The 19,828-nt window shown below is 39.6% G+C and overlaps 1 protein-coding gene across 2 annotated transcripts in view; it reads right to left on the bottom strand.

Moving 5' to 3' along the window:
* Positions 1-19,828, bottom strand: part of SOBP (sine oculis binding protein homolog) — a 137,479-nt gene that overhangs the window by 102,380 nt on the left and 15,271 nt on the right. For both annotated transcript variants that reach the window (XM_084622819.1, XM_084622818.1), the window contains exon 4: positions 8,047-8,198. In XM_084622819.1, the coding sequence (XP_084478945.1) occupies positions 8,047-8,198 (152 nt within the window). The remainder of the gene's footprint in view (positions 1-8,046; positions 8,199-19,828) is intronic.

Raw genomic sequence — 19,828 nt, 5'->3', positions numbered from 1 at the left:
CGGTAACCCGAACTAATCTGAGCTGATGCGAGTTGAGATACTGGAACAGGGGACGAAAGCAATGTGTTATTGAACAACTGTCTCTGTCTAACTAAAACATAACTGAGCCAAAGAAGTTCCGAGGTAAAGTGAGGCTTTTTGAGTCATCTGGACTTTGAAATCAAAAAATCCCACAAGGTGATATAATAAATGTTCTTGGCAGAGACAGTGAAGCCTGTCTTGCCAAACTTCTTAATGCAGCAAAATATACATCCGTCACCCCCACAAATTCCTACTCCATACACATTCTTCTTGAGAGGTTTAAAATACTTCAAGTAAGCATCTCAGTAAAATTAAAATAACAGGAATGAGAAGCAGGGTTTCTTTCTCAGTCACTGTGAGAATGTAGCCAGTAAACAATGGCTTCTTCCATGTTTTAATCTTCATTATTAAAATGTCATAGTACCCTCATATTTAAATCTGTCCCAGCTGCTAAAAATCACATAGACCTAGTGTATGACAATGATAAAAGCTTATCCAGTCATGTCATAATGAAATTACTTCGTTGTTACATGTGTACATAACAAAACCTATTACTGGCAACACAAGCACTTTAGCTGTTCGGAAGTGATGTGAGGACACCTCAGATAAATGAGTCAACTCATTTGAATGAAATACCCATTGTCCAAGAGACAGTATATCTTGAACTCATAATTAACACATTCATCTCTATATAACCAAAGTAGCCAGAATGCAATATGACCTGAGATAATGTGATTTGGTGGTTAAAATTAAAAGCAAACACAGCTTTTAATTGGATTGCATACCTGCTAGTAATTCAGACAATGGGAACTTGATTCAAATTTATGGTATTAAATGGCAGCAGATGGACAGTAAAATGTCCATTGTTTGCAAACTGATGTGCACAGCCTGGCTGGCCAACTACCTTCATTAAGCCATTGGTGGCCTCAGTCAGGTGCTGGTGCATTTCTTCATGAGAGATGCTAACGCATTATACTTTCATGTTGATAAGCATGGGGAGATAATGAGCGATGGTACCAATGGGTTAATTTGGGATTTCACTCCTCTCTTCTAATCACAAGTAGAATCTTAGCCCCTTGGAAAGGGTTTTATCTGACTTCTGATCTTGTTAATTTAATAAATAAAAAAGCTGTAAATGAGATCTAGAGGGAAATAATCCCCACCCATCTTGATGACCCCACGCATCACTTGGTGGGACAGGAATTGCCTCATACCTCAGTAATCTGCTCCATTTTGGGATGCACTGTTCCAGACCTTTGGTCCCTATCCTGTGGAGCCTTCTACACTCCCACAGGCTCTTAATCTATTCTGCTCATGACGATTTTCTTCTCCCCTCTCTCCAGAGATTTAATCAAAAAGCTTGCAGTCATCCCCCACATTTTAAAATATTTCCTCTCCAAACCCAGTTTCCTATCTGCATTTGTTCATCAGTATTATATTATATCCTAACATAGCAATGGAGAGTAGTTTGGTTCCCCAGAGCCTTAGGAAGAATCCTTTGTTTCCTATAATGAACTGGAAACCCTGCTCTCTCTCTCTGTAAAGCAGCATCCCCAGTAGAAGCAAGACTGTGAACTACTTCTTAAATTACACTTCCCTACAAAATCTGTAAAGCCAAGCAACTGCAATTCCATGCTAACTGGGCAGACCACCTGCACTACTGTGACCTTTCTCAATACCTAAGTAAAACAAGGTGAATCGGCAGGAAAAATATTGATTTGCTGTTCATATTCCCACGTGTTTCAAAGCTTATGTTAGAAAAGGAACCTTAAAATGTTAAACCTGAGCTTTTTAATGTCAGGGGACATTAACTGCATTATATCTAGTGAAACAATTTCCAAAATTTTCATGAATGATAGTCACTTCACAAATAAAATTGTACAGATGTCTGGGGAAAAAAGGGAGCAGACAATTTTGTCATTATTCTTTGACTTAATAGCAAGATTGTTAAATATTTCTGATGCAGTTAGGCTGCATAATTAAGCCTGAAATCAAGAGAACTTTCTCTGACAATTTTCAGTATTAATTTGGGGGCAAACAATAGTCTGTTTACTTAGAGTTCTGTGTATTTTAATCATATAGTGGTATACATTAATTAGCCAACACAATTTGAAAGTGAAAAGAATTATCTAATGTAATATTACTCAGCACTAGATAAATGTGTATTACTTTTGACAGCCCCAATTGTTTTGCTGACACTAATTCTCAGTACACAACTGAGACAAAAATTTCCATAGTACAAAATGCATCATCTTCAGCATTTCATTCCAATGCTACAATGGAAATACCACTTGCCATTCCTTCCACCTTGAAGTGGCGGGAGGAGTAAAGCTAGATTCTCTCTTGTAGAATGATGCCATGTTTGCATGAGGGATGTCTGACTCCTCTGTCTCCTGAATGTATTACAGCCCTCTGGGAGATATGTTTTTAATGCCATATGAGCCTCACTAGGCAAGTTACCTGGCTACCTGTGCTACTGATTCATTTCAGGTATTGTAGATCAGTATTCCGCACAAGGAGAGAAAATTATAATTATTTCCATTTCCTTGTGCAACAAACTTTTAGTTTTTGATTTATGTTTCTTTGTTTGTTTGTAGAAGTGAGATTTGATTACGCTGTAAAGAAAAACATTTATCATCTTTTTTTCCTGATTGTAAGGCAGTGCAAAGCAGCAACAAGGTCAAGTGTAATAAACTGCCTGACAATTTTGCACTCACTCTCTCTCCAATACCCTAGTCAAATCAAGAAAATCAGTCTCTAACATATCTATGTATGGATCTCGTAACCTGTATGAATTCAGTCTTCATTCTAGGTAGAGCCATTGGGTCATAATAAATTTGTTTTCTGACCCATTGATTCAATAAACTAATTTTAAAAATTAATCTTCTCAGGCTTCAGACTCAGTGGTCTAATTATGAATTCAATATTTTCTTTAAATGTAATATCCTGAAACTTGTGGGCCAGTGGGTTTGCAATGTGCTGCTGTGATTCTTGGACTTACATTGGCTAGTCGATAGAATGAAATCTATAAGGAAGGGAGCACTGGAACAGCTTTAACCCTAAATCTGTTCATTTACAAACAGTAGGATGAAAAACTCCCTTTCTTGCAACATTGCTTTTAATTGGTATTATTATGCACAACAGGTTATCATTATGCACTAGTTCACGGTGTACATTTGACTATGTATAGCAGACAAAACAGGAACAAGAGTTCAGATGCAGAAACAATCTAAACGTTTAATCTCTCTGCCTAAAGGGGTAGAAAAAATACGGAACTTTCTTTTATTCATTTATTATTAGTAATTTAGACAAGAGTCATATTGTGGTTGGGTCTCACTATATTTATCTGTCATATATACCTGCACTGCTGCTGGAGCACAAGGTTGAGGATTGCTACCCAGGTGTTGCTGTTCTAAAAGCCCTCTGTGACAAAATTCATGGAGAATCAATACATACCTATGACTTGGGCATACAGCAATGTAAGTCCATTCTATAGTCTTGCAATGATTCCTGTTATCCAGACCATTGCAACTCTTGGCAGGAATGGTACATGTGAGGGTGCAGGTGGTGTTGTAGTGTGCATGCAACTATGCACCTCCAACATACAGCTGCACATTAATGGTGCTTTTGTAGAGTTTGTGTGCCTTCCTTATAGATTTCATTCAATAGGGTGCTTTCAGCTGGTTTCCTCCCAGACTTTAAGCCAACTGGGAATTTGTAAAGAGAGCAGCACATCAGAGCCCACATTTGCCAAATGTATTGGAGAGGATTTTTGTTTTATTTAAATGCTGAGATAATCTTAATTCTATATGCAGCAATTGGTATTAAGATGTGTATAACTTGCATCATTATTTTATAATGTTTTGAGACATGAATGATGATTTATTCTTTACTGTTTGAACAGTCCTACAGTTTTAAGCAAGTGCTTATTATAGCAGTTCTTAGCCAGGGTGGGAGCGGGGAAGACTGCTTAATACAATCCATTAGGAAATTCAAGCCTTAAATGAAATGACCACAAAGTCCTATCAGCTCACTGAAATACAGCAGCTGTACATATTTATTGTAATACAACACTATATTGTTGCAAAGATATGCTGTTTAAAACATGCATAAGGCAGGTGAAATGTGACCATTTTACTCCTGTTTGAAAAATGAGAAGCTGTAGAGTGGTGTAACTTTTCAAATACATAAATAAACATTAGACTCGTGGAGAAGACAGGTACATGGCCAGACTAGTAATAAGAGTTTAAAAGGTCATTGGGTATACCTGAAACTTTTGCAGCCTTGTTACTTGTAAATACCAGGAAAGGTGAAGAGCTGTTTAAACTAAAAGACAATGTTGGCACACGAGTAAATGGATATAAACTGACCATGAACAAATTCAGGCCAGAAATTGGATGAAGGTTTCTAACCATTAGAGGAGTGAAGTTCTGGAACCGCCTCCCAGTAGGAATTCTGGGGGCAAACAACGTAATGAGTTTAAAGAGAGGGCTGACAAATTTATGAGTGGGATTGCATGATGGGGTAGCTTGTGATGTGCGGAGCAGGGCAAAACTTGAGAGCCGTGGGGGTCCCTTCCAGTTTATGTTTTATGGCAGGACTTCAGCCAGTCACCTGTAGGGGTCAGGAAGGGATGTTTTTCCCTGCAATGTATTCTGTGGGGTTTTTGGTCTCCTTCCTCTGAAGCATCAGGGATGGCCATCATGGCAGACAGGACACTGGACAGCGTGGGAGAGTGCTCTCAGTAAGCATTCTCTCTCAGGTGCTTGGCTGGCTGGCTGGCTCTTGCTCACATGCTCAGCATCTAGCTGATCACCTTAAGAGGGGTCAGGAAGGAATTTTCCCCCAGGCCAGATTGGCAGTGACCTTGGGGATTTTCACCTTCCTCTGCAGCGCACAGAATGCGTCTCTTGCTGGGATTAACTGAGGATATCTCATTAATCAATTCCTTGCAATTGCAGGGGCATAGGGCATTGGTCCACCTCAGTCCCTCCTATTCTCTGCCTGCCTTGCACATAACAATAGTCTTCTGCGGGCTGTGATCCTTTGGTCTAATTTTGGTTGTTGGGTTAGGTGTACAGGTGCTGAGTGATACCGTGGGCTAATGGGAGTGCTTAATTTGTAATGAAAGAGATGCTGAAACTCAAACAATTAACTTCCAGGGATCAAGCGATTTTTTTTTTTTTAACTTTCATAACTGACATGGCAAGCCCAGAGGTGCCAGGGCTCAAGCCTCGACACAAATTAAGCACTGGCTCATGGTATGCACAAGGTCACACTAGATGATCTGGTGGACCCTTCTGGCCTTAAACTCTATGACTTTGATCTTGTGCCGTGTTTCTCAAAATCCTGTTCTATTAGCTAGAGTGAAGTGAAAAATAATAAGGGCCTGCTGAACTCTACTGAACCTGCCTAACTTCAATAGCAGCATTAAAATTCCCTGAGTATTGCATCCTGTGCTTGTTCATATGGAACACCATGAATATAGAGGTGATAGAAAGTTCTAGATTTAAAATAATGTGTGGGCCAGGTTCAGGTCTCAGATTCACTCATGCAGCCACAGGCTCTCACAGGTGTAACCAAGGGCGGAATTTGGTCCTTTAACTTAAAGAAGGCTTTTAAGCAATGATCCAAATGCTGTCAATTGTGTTGCCTTGCCATGTCTTAATTCCTCAAGGCAAATGGGAAAGTAGGACACATGTTGATCCTTAATATTTACAGAAGAAAATCAGTTACTGTTGTGACCTATTTGAGAAAAGCGTAGAGCAATTTATTGTGGTGAAATGTGCATTTAAAAGAATAAGAACTTCTTTTGTTCTTGAGATCTATAGAAAAGGCTTAGAGGTATGCAGAGGTTTCTGTCTGAGGAGAGATTCAAAATATTTGGGACTGTTTAGTTTACAGAGGAGACAAACAGAGATGATATGATAACATATCTGATGCAAAGAATGAATGATACAAAGAAGGTATATTGGGCACTTCCCTTTACCCTTTCCTATAATACATGAACAAGGGAACATCCAACAAAACTGACAGGCAACAAATTTAAAGCTGGTAAAGGGAATATTTATTTACATAATACATGATTAATCTGTCTCTCTTATGGCCACAAAATATAATTGGATCCTATTTTCTTAGTCATAACAGGATGACACACTGATATGGATAATGACAACATCCATAATTACATTAAGTAGAATCTTTTTAAAGGTTTTTTAGATGGGATATAAGCCCCCTGCTTCATGGCATAAGCCAAAGACTAACACATGGGTTTTAGGCCCCACTGTGGATTAGTAATTCCATAATTGTCCTCTACAGGATTTCTTGCCCCTTCCCCTAATGCATCTGGTACTGGCCTCTGTCAGACATACAGTACTGCGCTAGATGGACAACTGGCAATTCCTATGTTCCTGTGTGCTTCCTTGCTCAAGTAAATCCTGTCACTGGAAGCCAGGGGAGTTGCAGCTGAATAAGGAGTGCAGGACTGGATCCTTCATTACCCCAGAGAGCTTACAGCATGTGTGGCGTGCGCACACACACAGAGGGGTACTTCACTGTCCACGATCTGAACATCCAATTCTAAAAATCATCTTACATGAAAGAAATTTACTATTTTCATGTCAAAATGTGGAGTATTTTCGGTGCATTTCTCCCTACCCACCCCACATCCTCCAAATAAAAAGAGATAAACACTACACTTCACAGAAGCTTCCACATGATTGTTTAACTTGCCTATCTGCTCCAGTAAACATTATGAGCTTGATTCTCAAAGACTGCCACTAAAATTCCACTCTGCTGATTTTTACAACCTAATTCTTTACTTTTTTTTTTTTGGGGGGGGGGGGGGAGAATGATGTGACCCAAATTTATAAAGGAGGGTAATTTGAAGCTACAATGTTTCTTGCATCTAAAATCCATTTTTTTTACTATAGATTCAAATATCAGATTGGGGGAGGGGGGATTATTTTTAAGATGACAGACTTCAAATGTTCTGCAGCACAAGGGTAAAATATGTAGGTTTAAGAAACAAAAATGTGAAGGATTTTATGAATAAATAAAGCTGTCTAGATCAATGAGTCTCACCCAAGGACTCCTCTATTACACTAACAAGTATCAAACTGCCATAGCTATTTTTGTAACAATTAAAAGTTGGTGTGTTTTGCAGCGGTGTTCCCTTTTTGTTTTTTAAAACAGAAACACCCTATATTCTGCTGCACAAACCAGCTGCTAAAATAAACTACAGGGCAACTTCAGTCACTGCACTTTACAGATTAGAATAATTTTTGTGTCATTTCACTTTGGGAAACTAAGCCAATATTAGAATTCCATTTTAACTTGAGATAAATGATCTTTCAGATTATTGGAAACATCCTCATGCTATGATAGATGGTTTTGTCACTGCTTACCCCACACAAAACACCAAAATGTCTGAGTTTTTTTAAAGCAATAAGTCCATAATTGTTTACATTTAAAGATAAACTTTAAAAGCATGAAACTAAGGTCCTGATCCAAAGCTCACTGAAGTCAATGGAAAGACTCCCATTGCCTTCACTGCACTTTGGGTCAGGCCCTAACTGCATATGCCATCGCCAGTGATCCTGCTGCTACTGAAATCAATGACAAAACTTCTCTTGACTTCAGCTGCACAAGATATAGCCACCTACCAAAAGTAAGACTTGTAGTTCTACCTCCCTATACACAGCTATGAAGATCCCTCCCCTAGTCTTACACATAGAGCAAATATAATAAGATTCCAGAGCAGAACCATAATTCTTATTTTATAGTGCATTATTAGTATAGTCTAATTAAATTCATCCACCCTCACAAAACTCAGGCATCAAGCTGAGGGAAACTGAGAAAACAGGTTACACATTAGTAAGGGGTGATAGTCCAACAGACAATACATATGGAAAGGTAAAGGGAACAGACAAAACCATAAGAACCAAAAAAAATATTTTTTGCTAGCTATGAAATGAAACCTGAGCTAGGCCTGTGTAGAGTTACATCTTTCTTTGGCTCTCTTACCTTGTTTCTCTTGAAGTATGCTCTTCGGCAAGCTGCAAAGCACTTCTCACTGCAGAAGCATTTCACTTCACTTCCCATACTCAGGGAATAGCGCTTGATTCCCACTTTCTGGCACCAGGCACACATTATTTGTACATTTGACACATCATCTTCTACAACAAAAATATAAAAATAATGTTTATATCAGATGCAAACACCAGACATCTATGCACTTAACCTCAGAACTCTATTGCAGTAACTTTGCCTTCCTCACTCTTTGTGAGCAGAAAGAGGCAGGCTTGTGATTAACTACTTGTTCCCTAGGCAGCTGGTAGACTGTGCCAATCAGACCAGGAGACTGGCAGAACTTCTGAGATGGATGGAAAAGGTTATCTTAAAAAATGATGCATCACTGAAAAGCTCTGGAGGGCCTTTCGGCTTTTTAGCATGTTTAAGAAAGTGCCTAACTGTATTTTTTAAGCCAGTAACCAACATTAAAGACCAATGTAACTAATGCTGTTATATTCCCGTTACTTAAAATCCATTATCAAGAGCCTCGGAAAAATTCTGCTCAGCAACTAGATGATAAAATACTCATGGAAGCTACTGCACCAGAGCAATGTAATGAGGGCCCTTACAAACAGGATTCTAAATGGAATGTGAGGAAGGAAAAGGAAATATCCCATTTGGGTGTTGATTCCAAATAATGACTAGAAGAGAATGGGAGGAGGTTTTCTCTGAGTAAGACTGACACAAAAATACATATTTGAATGAGAGGGGAGTTGCCTAATTGTGACCCTAAAATCTCCAAAGCAATTCTTATTATGGTTGAGTACATTTGAACTCACCAAAAGTTCTCTAAGATGTGCTATTTGACCCTGTTTTGAGTTCTTCTGACATGTACGTGGAGATTTAACTTTTTAATATTTACATTAATTTTGGTGTTATTTCCCTGAATTTTAGGGAGATCATTTCAATCATTCAAAAGAAAGTGAGTGCAGCTTTGTACTCAATGCCATTTTCCTCACCTCATAGTCCTCATCCTCTTTCCAGTATTCTTCCTGTCTCTATTCTAATTTGATAAATATTTTCTAGCAACCATCTTGTACTGATTTAACCATTTCAGTTCTCTGGAGCCTCCAACTTCTTTCCCCAATTACATTCTTTGCCACTAGCTCTTTGTGCTGTTACCTACAGTTGTTTCTGTCTATCTAGAGTATGGAAGTACCTAGACTGTTGCTTTAAATTGGATTCATATAGTCAAGTGCAAGAAAATTCCCCATAATAATAAGGCTTACACAGCACTTTTCATCTTCAAATCCTGGCAACGCTACTGTGAGATCTGTGAGGTCTTATCCCCATTTTATGGAAGGAGAAACTGAACAGTTAAGTTACTCGTACAAAGCAATACAATAAATCAATGGCAAACCCATGATTTAGAACTAAGGATTCTATTCTTATATCCAGTCCATTAGACAACATGACTTTTCAGTCACTGATATTAACTATTGTCTGGTTTCTGCGGGGGGGAAATCCCCAAAAGATTAATTGTTAAAGCAATTTTCAGTCCAGGAGTGATGGGAAGTTCATGATTCAGAGAGCCAGCCATGCAGTCATCCCATTTCCCTGTAAAGGATTTGTTTTGAAGCAATGCTGTCATCATTCTGCAAAATTATTGGCAAACTAATTTTTAGTCGAGTGAATTGGCTCCTTCCCCTGGCTATCGTAACTCAGAACTACATGCTGCATTTTATTCACCTTAGCAGAGTAAATACTGCCAGTTTAATAATGTTTTTCCTTCCACAAATTGTGTTGTGCTTTATAGTTACAAATAAAATTGTACAATGTAAAAAACTTGACCTTTTAATTTGAATCAGACTGTACACCTTTAAAACTATATTGAAGGCCAAGCCATAATGTAGATTTGTGTTTAATATGCTATAATTATGACATTTTAGCACTTACTCTTTAGAGTGGGATTTGCCAAAATCTCATACATGTTCTAACATATTTGACATCAACGGAAATCAAATTACTTTGGGCCAAATTATAGCCAGCCACGCATGGGATCAAGAAGCTCACACTGGGGGCAGTTATAATTTTGGCTGCAGGATGCTTTGGAGTGCAGACTGGCAATAGGAGCTGCCTAGCGTTGTCATGGCCCCGGGCCTCCCCTGTGAACCAGCAGAGCTGTATTGGCAGCAGTACTAAGTACATCTATTCAAATGTGAGTCAAGAAGCTCTTTCCATCATGCTCCCCCACTGAGGGCAGTTTGCCTTAGAAAGGGCATTGTTTCTGAGAGAGTACAACTCCTTTCCCACCTTAGTGAACCTGTTCCTTTTAGAAGGCATCATTTTGCCCAGTTGAATTTACCTGGCAAGAGAAGAGCCGGGGAAGCAATAAAAACAAAGAGAAACCTCTTGCACCTGAAAACAGTAATGTGCAACATTAAAGTCACTGAATGTACTTCATATTTTCCCCTACCAATTTAAGAGTATTAACTCTTAGATTGTTCTACAATGCCCGAAAATGGAAGAGGTGCGGATGCTCCCTTTTGCAACAACCTTCATTAATGCAGAGAAGAGCTGAAAAGGGAACTCACCACCTGAGAGCAGAACTTACTTTCAAAGAGGCTAATTGCTGGGAGCACTCACTTCCAAAGTAGATAGGTGTTCTGTAACAATGTGGACTTAAAGAATGAGCACAAAATTCCAAAACATGAGTTTTGAAACTATTCCATAGTGTGGGCCACATCTTAATAGAGAGAATGTCTCCTGGACCACTCACCCCCCTGTCTGTGAACAAACACACTCTCGCTGGTGATCAGGAAGATCACCTATCCACCCATTTACAATCACATAACATCCTTGTGGCAACAACAGCAATTGTTCCCACGAGAAAAGTAACCCTGGGGGGCTCAGTTGTACTCTGTTTTTTTGCAGCCATGCAGGTGGAGTAAGGCTCTCCTGTACCTCCTTGTGGGGCCACGTAAGGCCTTGCATTCAGCTCCTGGCAGAGAGGGAAGAATAGGAGCTGCCCACTCCCATATATATACTGTCCTCCTCTGTCTTAAATAAATCCCACTACAAGCTGCCCATCAAAACTAGCTGGGTACAAGGTGGGAGTGAATGCTTCATCCGTAAAGGACTAGTAAAACACTCCCACGCTCCAAACAGCAGTGGTGGAACTGTGGCTCAGGGATCTCTGAAGCACATGTCTCCTGGGACAGTGCAGCTAAGGCATCACCCTTTGCTCAGGGCTATACCTTAAGGCATAATCTTACCCTAAGAAAGTATATAATGTATTTTTAACTTCTCTTAATGCAATTTACCAGGTGGAAATAAGTAAGTAAAGGAGCCAGTGCCATGTGATCAGCTCTCCATGGACCACCAATGGGTGGGCCACAGACCACAGTCAGAGAATCTCGGTTCTAAAACAATGTATTTCTTTAGCTTTGAGCGAATAGGGCTGACAGATAAAGGTACACAGGATAAAATCAGGACAGGTGCAGAGCCAAGTGCTGTGGCTTATGTGGCAGGATATGTGGATGAAAGCTGGGGGCCAGATTAAAGTTCCTGATTTGTGCACATATTTTCTTCTTCTTCTTCTTCTTCTTCTTTAGTTACAAGACTGTATTGAGCTTGTGAAAATATTTAATAGGAACCTTACATGACAGTATATTAACCTTAATGGTTGAACAAGTAGAGTACAACTTTTAAAACAGCTAATAGTTCAGCCACTTCTGTAATTATAAACCAAAGGCACTGAGAAATAAACCAAAAAATATCAATTAAGGTTTTGTATAGTAAGAAACAGAGTTTGGTTGTTTGGTTTTTTTTGTCTTATTCTAAAAAGAAACTGGAATGCTCCAAAAACTGTAGTTTAAGTCTTCCATAGAAGTCAAGATTCCCATAACTTTTTCACAGACCTTCATTTCATACTAAGACTAAATTCTTCAGAATTATATTTACCAGATACTTGCCCTTCTGTTAGAAAAATGTATCAATATATAGTATCTAGCACACTCAGTGACAAGAGTTTACAGCAAGAACGCAGAAAAGAAGGGACTCTAAAACTGAACATGTTCAGGAGGCTTGTCTACCCTCAATCTTTTCCAAGATTCTTTTATATGATTACATTAGGCCAGGTCTACAATGAGCATTTTTCCAGTGTAACTATACCAGTATATTATACTGACAAAGTGCTCCTCGTATGGACACAATGTATGCTGTCAAAACTGCATTTTGTATCAGTCTCGTTTATTTCAGACCACTTGTGCAAAATATGCTATCCTAGCAAAACCACAATTTTGCCAGCATGACTGCATCTACGCTTGTGGCTTTTGTGAGTACAGCTCTGTTGGTCAGGAATCACACCTCAGAGCACCCCTGACTGACACAGGTATGATAGTAACGTCCGTAGTGCAGATATGGCCTTCATATCATCATATTTTACAGTTGGTAAGACAAAGATAAAGTTAATTTTGGAAACTCTTCAATTGTTTTGCCAACTCTGTATTACTCCCGTGGGGTCCATTCCTGCCAGGTGTTTAGCACCTCTTTAGAGGTGCTGAGCAATACCACTATACTTTACACTCAACATTTATCAAAGGTAATGACAGTATTCACAGGCATCAGACAAGCAAGACTTAGCACAAAGTAAGTAGTAACAAGTGAGTTTTCAGCAGAACATCCACACGGATGTTTTCTATAAACACACCAGGTATTAGAACCACACATTTATTTCATTTACTGCTCGAGATCTGAATTTCCAGCCTCTATTTTAGTGAGATCTCAGCTCTTCAGAAAAGTTATTCTGGGAGTTCCAATCTTGTGTTTTTCTGCCCCTGGGTTATGCCATTAGGTGCTGAAAGAGTGCTCCCTGCAACTGCTGCACATATAGTGCTTATATACATCTCTTTATGGTTCTTAGCCTCCGTATTTTTCATAATGAACAATGCAATAAGCTCAGTATGTTTTCAGTGTTAAATCATGTTCCCAAAGGGAGCAGTTTGTACAACAAGATAAAATTATCATATTATAATAACTAAATATGCATCAGGCTAGAGCATGCTTCAATTAAGCATCAAAAGTTTGCACTTTAGGTCTTAATTAAGCAGAATGGTGTTGGGGATTTTGTATTGGTTGGTTTTGTTTTTCCCTTCAAACCAATGTGAAGGAGCTATCGAAAATTGTCCTTCTTAAAGCCACCAAGTAGCAGTTTTGGCGAATCCCTGTTCTATATACAGTAGTCATAATATGTGGGGTGGGGGGGAAGGAACAGAAAGTAACCAAGAATAATAAGAGTAAATCCTTTCTTTATAGCTCTGACCCATAATCCAGGCAAACAAGCAAGGCCTATTGTATTAGCAGGATGAATTCCCTAAGATTCTGGTGCTAAATCCTGCTCGTTTTATTCACAGTTTATGACTACAACATTCTAATAATGTTATTTTAAGTTATCCGATCTGCACTTACAACCCTAACTCTAGTTTCAAGAGTTTTGGGAAACTAAATGCAGTTAATGGCCCTGATCCTGCAATGAGCTCTGTGCAGGTGGTCCAAACATTGGCGCTGGAACACTTTTAATAGTGGGGGTGCTGAAAGCCAGCCCCCTTACCCTGTCTGCCCCACCAACCCCCCAAAGCTGGGGCCGGGAGCAGGGCCATGTCTCCGGGAGGGAGGGACCTGGCCAGGGGTAAGGTAGCTGAGGCTGGGGCCACAGCTGGGGGTGGGCCCCGGGCCAGAAATGGAGCCCCAGGAACGGAGTCGGCAGCTGGGACCCTGTGTAAAACCTGGGGGTGCTCCAGCACCCCCCAGCACACCTAGTTCCCGCACCTATAGGTCCAAAGGATTTCATTTCATAAACTCCTTGAACTCCATTCAGCCTGGGGAATTTACAGCCTAGTGAGATTGTAAATTCTTTTAACCTGAACTGTTTTGCAAGAAGAGTTTCTAAACTGGCTAGGGCTATGCAGTTCTGGCACTGAAAGGGTTATGTCTGGAGAAGTAATGTTTTGGACCTGGAACTTAAAAGGTTACATCTGCAGGGACTGAGTAAACTACAGAAGTGGTATCTGTGCTCCAGCACTGAAAGGTTTACACCTGCATGAAATGGTATGGGGAAACTGTACCTGTGATCTGGTACAGAAAGAGCTACATCTTCAGAGAAACCAATGGGAAGAATAGGAGGGGAGCCATGAACTTTGGCATTCCCTGTCCTTCCTGAGTCCCTCTCTTCAGACCTGTTTCCTAGCCTTCCAGGCTCTTTCCCACTCAAGCCTTTCAGTAGCAGTGCCTACTTTCCTTTTCTCTAAAAAGAAAAGGAGGACTTGTGGCACCTTAGAGACTAACAAATTTATTTGAGCGTAAGTTTCATGAGCTACAGCTCACTTCATCGGATGCATTCAGTGGAAAATACAATGGGGAGATTTATTTACCTGATCACTCTCCTTACAGTGTGTATGGTAACACCCATTGTTTCATGTTCTCTGTGTATATAAATCTCCCCACAGTATTTTCCATTGAATGCATCCGATGAAGTGAGCTGTAGTTCACGAAAGTTTATGCTCAAATAAATTTGTTAGTCTAAGGTGCCACAAGTCCTCCTTTTCTTTTTGCGGATACAGACTAACACCTGCTACTCTGAAACCTTCCTTTTCTCTGTTTTCCTATTCTTTCTCTCCTCAATGCTCCACCTACAAGCCAGAGGCTTGCCCTTTAAAGGAATTTGGAGCCTAACTACGTTTAATGAGCACAAGTGATCTCCTGCTGCATCCTATTAGCCCCTGGCTGGGAGAGAACCATGAATTTTATTTAATTCACTGGGGCACACAGTCAACCTTTTTACCCCTTTTCAAGACTATTTTTTGCAATGAAAAGGACAAAAACTTATTTTTTTAAAGAATGAAATCTTAGATTCTCTAGCATCTAAAGTGTTAAAATCAAACTTTATTAGCTGTACTGGGGCCTGCCAGAATTTACATAATGATTAATTTTGGAGTTCTTCAATCCAAAAACACTAGCTTTCCATTGAGGATAAGCAAATAAAACCAATTTGGATTTTCCATACCAAGCAGCTTTTGGGATAAAATATTCCCAAGTCAGACTCCTCCAAAATAATTTTGCACACTCATATGTTTAAAATGTCTTGTCTGACTAACCTCAATTTAAAAAAAAAAAATCTGGAGGTTTTTCTAGGACATCCATCACCACCATATCTAAGCACTGACCCTGTGACTGGGTGACATGCTTGACAAATTTCAGGTGTTGAAAGCAGCTTTATAAAACAGTTATGAGAGGGAAATCAGAGAAATGGCTTGTAATGGAAAGATTGTTACAACTGTAGCTGTGTAATCACTACAGTGACTCTATAATGTTTCCTTTTGAAAGTCAATCTCTTGAAGTAGGCAAAATGGTAAAAAAAATGGTAAAATGGAGTGTCCCAGTTCTTTTAAAAGTTGTTTTGGGAAACCACTGCTTCTCTCTATTTTCTATGCCTGAGTTACGAGGCATATTTTCATATATAGCTCAATAAGAACTGAATGCATAATACAAATGTATACTGGCATGTGGGCAGGTTTTAAGCATGCAAGCACACAGGCACAGATTACAAAAGGAGTGTGGGAACTCCCTTCTTATTCATCACATGCTATTACAGTGCATGTGTGGACTTTACCATTTTCTTTCTGGCACAAAGGAAAAACACTCTGCTGTCCAAAGAGAGCAAAAAGCATTGACATGGTGCTGGAATTAGAGAAGACTGGTAACCAATGGCATGTTAAAACAACATAAAAACAACCTATTATCACTGAAAGCTAGATAATTGTATCTGAAAAAATGAATGTGGATAAATAACAAATAGACACTTATAAAAGCTACATTGATACTACTGGACAGTACATATGTACCACATGGAAATGGTGCAAAAATTCAAGTGGGAACAGGATGCCTGTACACACTAAAGGAATATTAGTTGTCAAATACAAAGGAGGTGAAAACCAGCAATGGTAGCAGGCAGGTACAAATGTCCAGTGTTGGCCCACTGGACAAAATAGCCTAACAAACTCCATCAACACAGCCCTTCCAAATACACACACAATTTTCAGAGACACTGAGTCATTTTGCAACCTTTCTCGATCAGTCTCAGGAGTCCAGAGAAGCCTTTGGTTAATTCCCTTCAGTCATACAGAGAAGAAAATAGATTAATAGACTACAATAATTTCAAACAAAGAAAACAAGAGGAGACGAAGTCAAGTAGTAAGCACAAGAAGAATCATGGTTGTGGACTTGTTAGAAAGTTAAACCTGCAATAGGAAAAATAGTAAAACATTACTCAGATCAGTGTCAAATGAAATCAGAAGAAGGAATAAGAGTTGAAAAATAATGACATGGGAGCCAGAGTACACTAAAATTGAAACCACCTCAGTATATAACATTAGGGCTAGTCCTGCCGCTGTTATTTAAGCAAAACTGCTATTGAGCTGTGCCTGAATAAGGACAGAAGGATTGGGAATACAGCAATGGGACCATGGGGAATTTAGATAGGTAATCTTGGAGTTAATTTTACAACCAAGTTTATAAACCCTGGATAGAAAGCATTTTAAAATTCATCCCAGACTTCTAAATTCTTCCTACAGCATTTGAATCTTGATCATTTTTACAGCACACACTTCTAAAGAGTCCTTAGGGCTAGAACTAATATCTACTTTTATGCATTGCACACTGATGGTACTCCGTTATAATAATAATGAGAATGAGTTATCTAAGTGCACTTGTACTTGTAACAAAATTGTAAACTTCCATTCAAATATCCAGCTCTGATAAATAATATAGCTCATTTCTTTCGAAAATACCTCTCTTAATTATTCATCTTAGCATTCAAACATAACATTTCCTTGTTCCAAGTTTTCTTGACTTTTTTTCAAACATACAGTTTTATAATCTGATTTAATGTCACTTCCAAAATCTAAACATGCTTACTTTACAGGACCCAGATATTAGAAATGCTTTTGTTTGGCCTCAGGAGACCTTACCTCCTTCACTCTGGTATTTTTTGGGCCCCAATAACAGTAATAACAGTTTTGTAGCGTCAGACATTATACATCACTTTTTTTAAAAAAATGCCTTGATTGTTGCAAACCTTTCAGTGCAACAGCAGTCCTTATAATTTTGAAATTACCAAGTGAAGAAATGAGGTGCAGAGGAACAGAGCTGGCACTGTTCTAGGGCTTGGAGGACTTAAGATCCCTCCCAAAAAAAAACAAATTATTGTTGTGGGGGTGGGGGTGAATAGGAGATCATTTTATCCTTGTATTTTTGCCCTTTGGATGCTAGGTCAGCTCAGAAGCAGTCCTCCTTCCCTTTCACTGCTCCCCTTAATGACTGCTTCCCCACTCAGTGCAGCATAGCAGGGAGCCAGCTATTGTTTGAGCAGAGTCAAAGCTACTTAAAATAACTGATTTATTCTGTAAACCAGAGGCATAGAGAAGAGGGTGAGGGAAGGAACATTATTCCCTGCACCTCTATGCATGCCCCAGGCACAACGGCAGTCCTTCTACTGCCCTGCTGCTGCACCCCCTCCCGAAAGGGCCAAGACTCTGCTCCCCTCCCTCACATAGCCGGCCCCACGTGGACTGGTTGGTAGCACACACTGCACCCAATACAAGGGGTGGCACAGTGGCAATGTTCCCCTTTTCTTGTGGAACAACTGTGTTCCAAAAGCTCCCTTTAGGGTGGGGCATCTCTGTACCTCCATTTGGACCATGAGGCCAGGCAATAAGGATCCAATCCAATGTCCATTGAAGTCAGTGGAAAGGTTCCTACAGAATTCAATGGGTTTGGGATTGGATCGAAACTGAGCACATAATCTAATGGGAAATGTTGATGTTGTCAACATATACACACAACTAAAGTGATGGTTCTTTACTTGGCCAGAATTCCATATCTGAGAGAATGAGGAGCTGCAGTCGAAGAACTGTCGAAAGGCACTACCCTTTAGATTGAGAGTCAAAGGAAGTTTTAGATGTACAAGGAATGCTGTAAATGACAATAAGTGACAGCAAAAAGCACTCAAGGATGCAACTCTGGCACCTATAAGCTAAATTCTAGATTGAAGCAATGGCAGAGTAATAGGACTTGGTTGTGTTTGGCTGTAGTGGAACAATTTGGGGTGAGACACAACTGGGATCCTCAAGCTGTTCCGAGTGGCCCACAGAAGAAGCATCGGGTGTTTAGAACTCCATCAGCCCTACAGAGGCACAGAGAGTTCATGCTCCCCACTGTGAGAACCTGGAGAGGGAGAGAGCCAAAGAGAATATCTGGTGTGACTAGAGTACCTGAAACAGTGAAATCTCTACAAGTGTAGAGCCAGTGGGAAGGAAATGTGTTCTCTTGTGCATTTTGGGGCCAGACTCTGCAACCCCTACTCATGTGAATAATCCTATTAGCTGAAAGTGAGAAAATACTATTCAGTGTGTGACTAAAGGCTGCAGAATACAGGTTAGTATATTATATACTAGCATCATGGTTCCAGTACAAATATTATTCTTTTTCTGTAATGTTGCTGGCTGCTATTCCTTGTTCTTTGTTATTTTGACATCATTTGTTATTGTGTAGAAATAAATTCTCTTTTCCTTTTACATTGCTCTGTGGAACACAACATTTTTCTAAGGCTAGGAAGAAGTAATTTTATTATTGGTATCATGTTGTTTCAATATGCTGTACTTGGGACTAACTTGAATCATCATTCAGAAGCTGCAGGTGGTGCAAAATGCAGCTACCCACCTGTTTGGGGACATTAGCCTCAAGAAGCATATTGCACCACTTCTCTCAAGACTGCACTCACTTCCTGTTTGCTTCCAGGTGCAATTTAAGTTCTTGATGTTGATCTACAAAGCCGTATATGATTAGGGTGCTGGCTGAGTCTGTTTCTTTTCTAACATGCTTCCACAGCAGATCAGGTCAGCTGGGGTATTCTTGGTAATAGTGTCTAGAATTAAATGTCTCGGGGAAGAGTATTCTCAGTGAAGGGCCATCAACTCGGGAATTAATTTCCCACACCAATCTGCCATATCCCAGGACTGTTGCCCTTCTTCAATACACCGTATAAGGCCCACATGTCTTCTCAGGCCTTCTCAGAGGTGTTTATTGTAAGGGGTGAGAGCCTTTAAATGGGAGCTGTTAATATTTGATCAGCTAGTGTTCTATAATTTTTCAGTTTTGTACATGCACACTTGTACCTGGGGTAAAATTTTTAAAAGCACCCTAGTATTTTATTAAGTTAATATTAAAAGTTGAACAGCTGAGAGGTGAGGTGAATTTGGGCAGGCTATTTAAAACTCTTTGGGTTTTCATTTGGTTTGAAAAAAAAAATCATATTTATTGCATAGTGAACACTTGGGGGAAAAGATAACTTTGTTACATATTCAGTACTCCAGCCCCTTCAGATTGTGTAAGAGCTCACGATACATTTCTGCAAGACAATCAAAAGTTCTCAAACAGGAACATGAAAGATCAGACTTGACATCATAATATTTCTAAGGCAAAAAAGGTACAACAAAAAGTGAGAAAATACCTTAAACAAAAACCCAACCTTCAGATCTTATTTATACATCATAAAGTACCAAAAGCATGGTGGGAGGAACAAATGTAAAAAAATACTTTGAAGGCCAGTTTTATTGGTGGACTCTAATACTGAACATACTTGGTAAGTGGATGGGGGAAGCGCAGAAATAAATCTGCTTGGCCAATATTTTCCTGTGTCCCCATTGCTACAGTTGAGGTTATTTGTTTTTCTACGGCA

This window comes from Lepidochelys olivacea (genome assembly GCF_965140295.1).
Source record: "Lepidochelys olivacea isolate rLepOli2 genome assembly, chromosome: 3".
NCBI lineage: Eukaryota > Metazoa > Chordata > Testudines > Cheloniidae > Lepidochelys > Lepidochelys olivacea.
The sequence above is the reverse complement of the archived record's forward strand: the minus strand, read 5'-3'. Positions and strand labels throughout refer to the sequence as shown.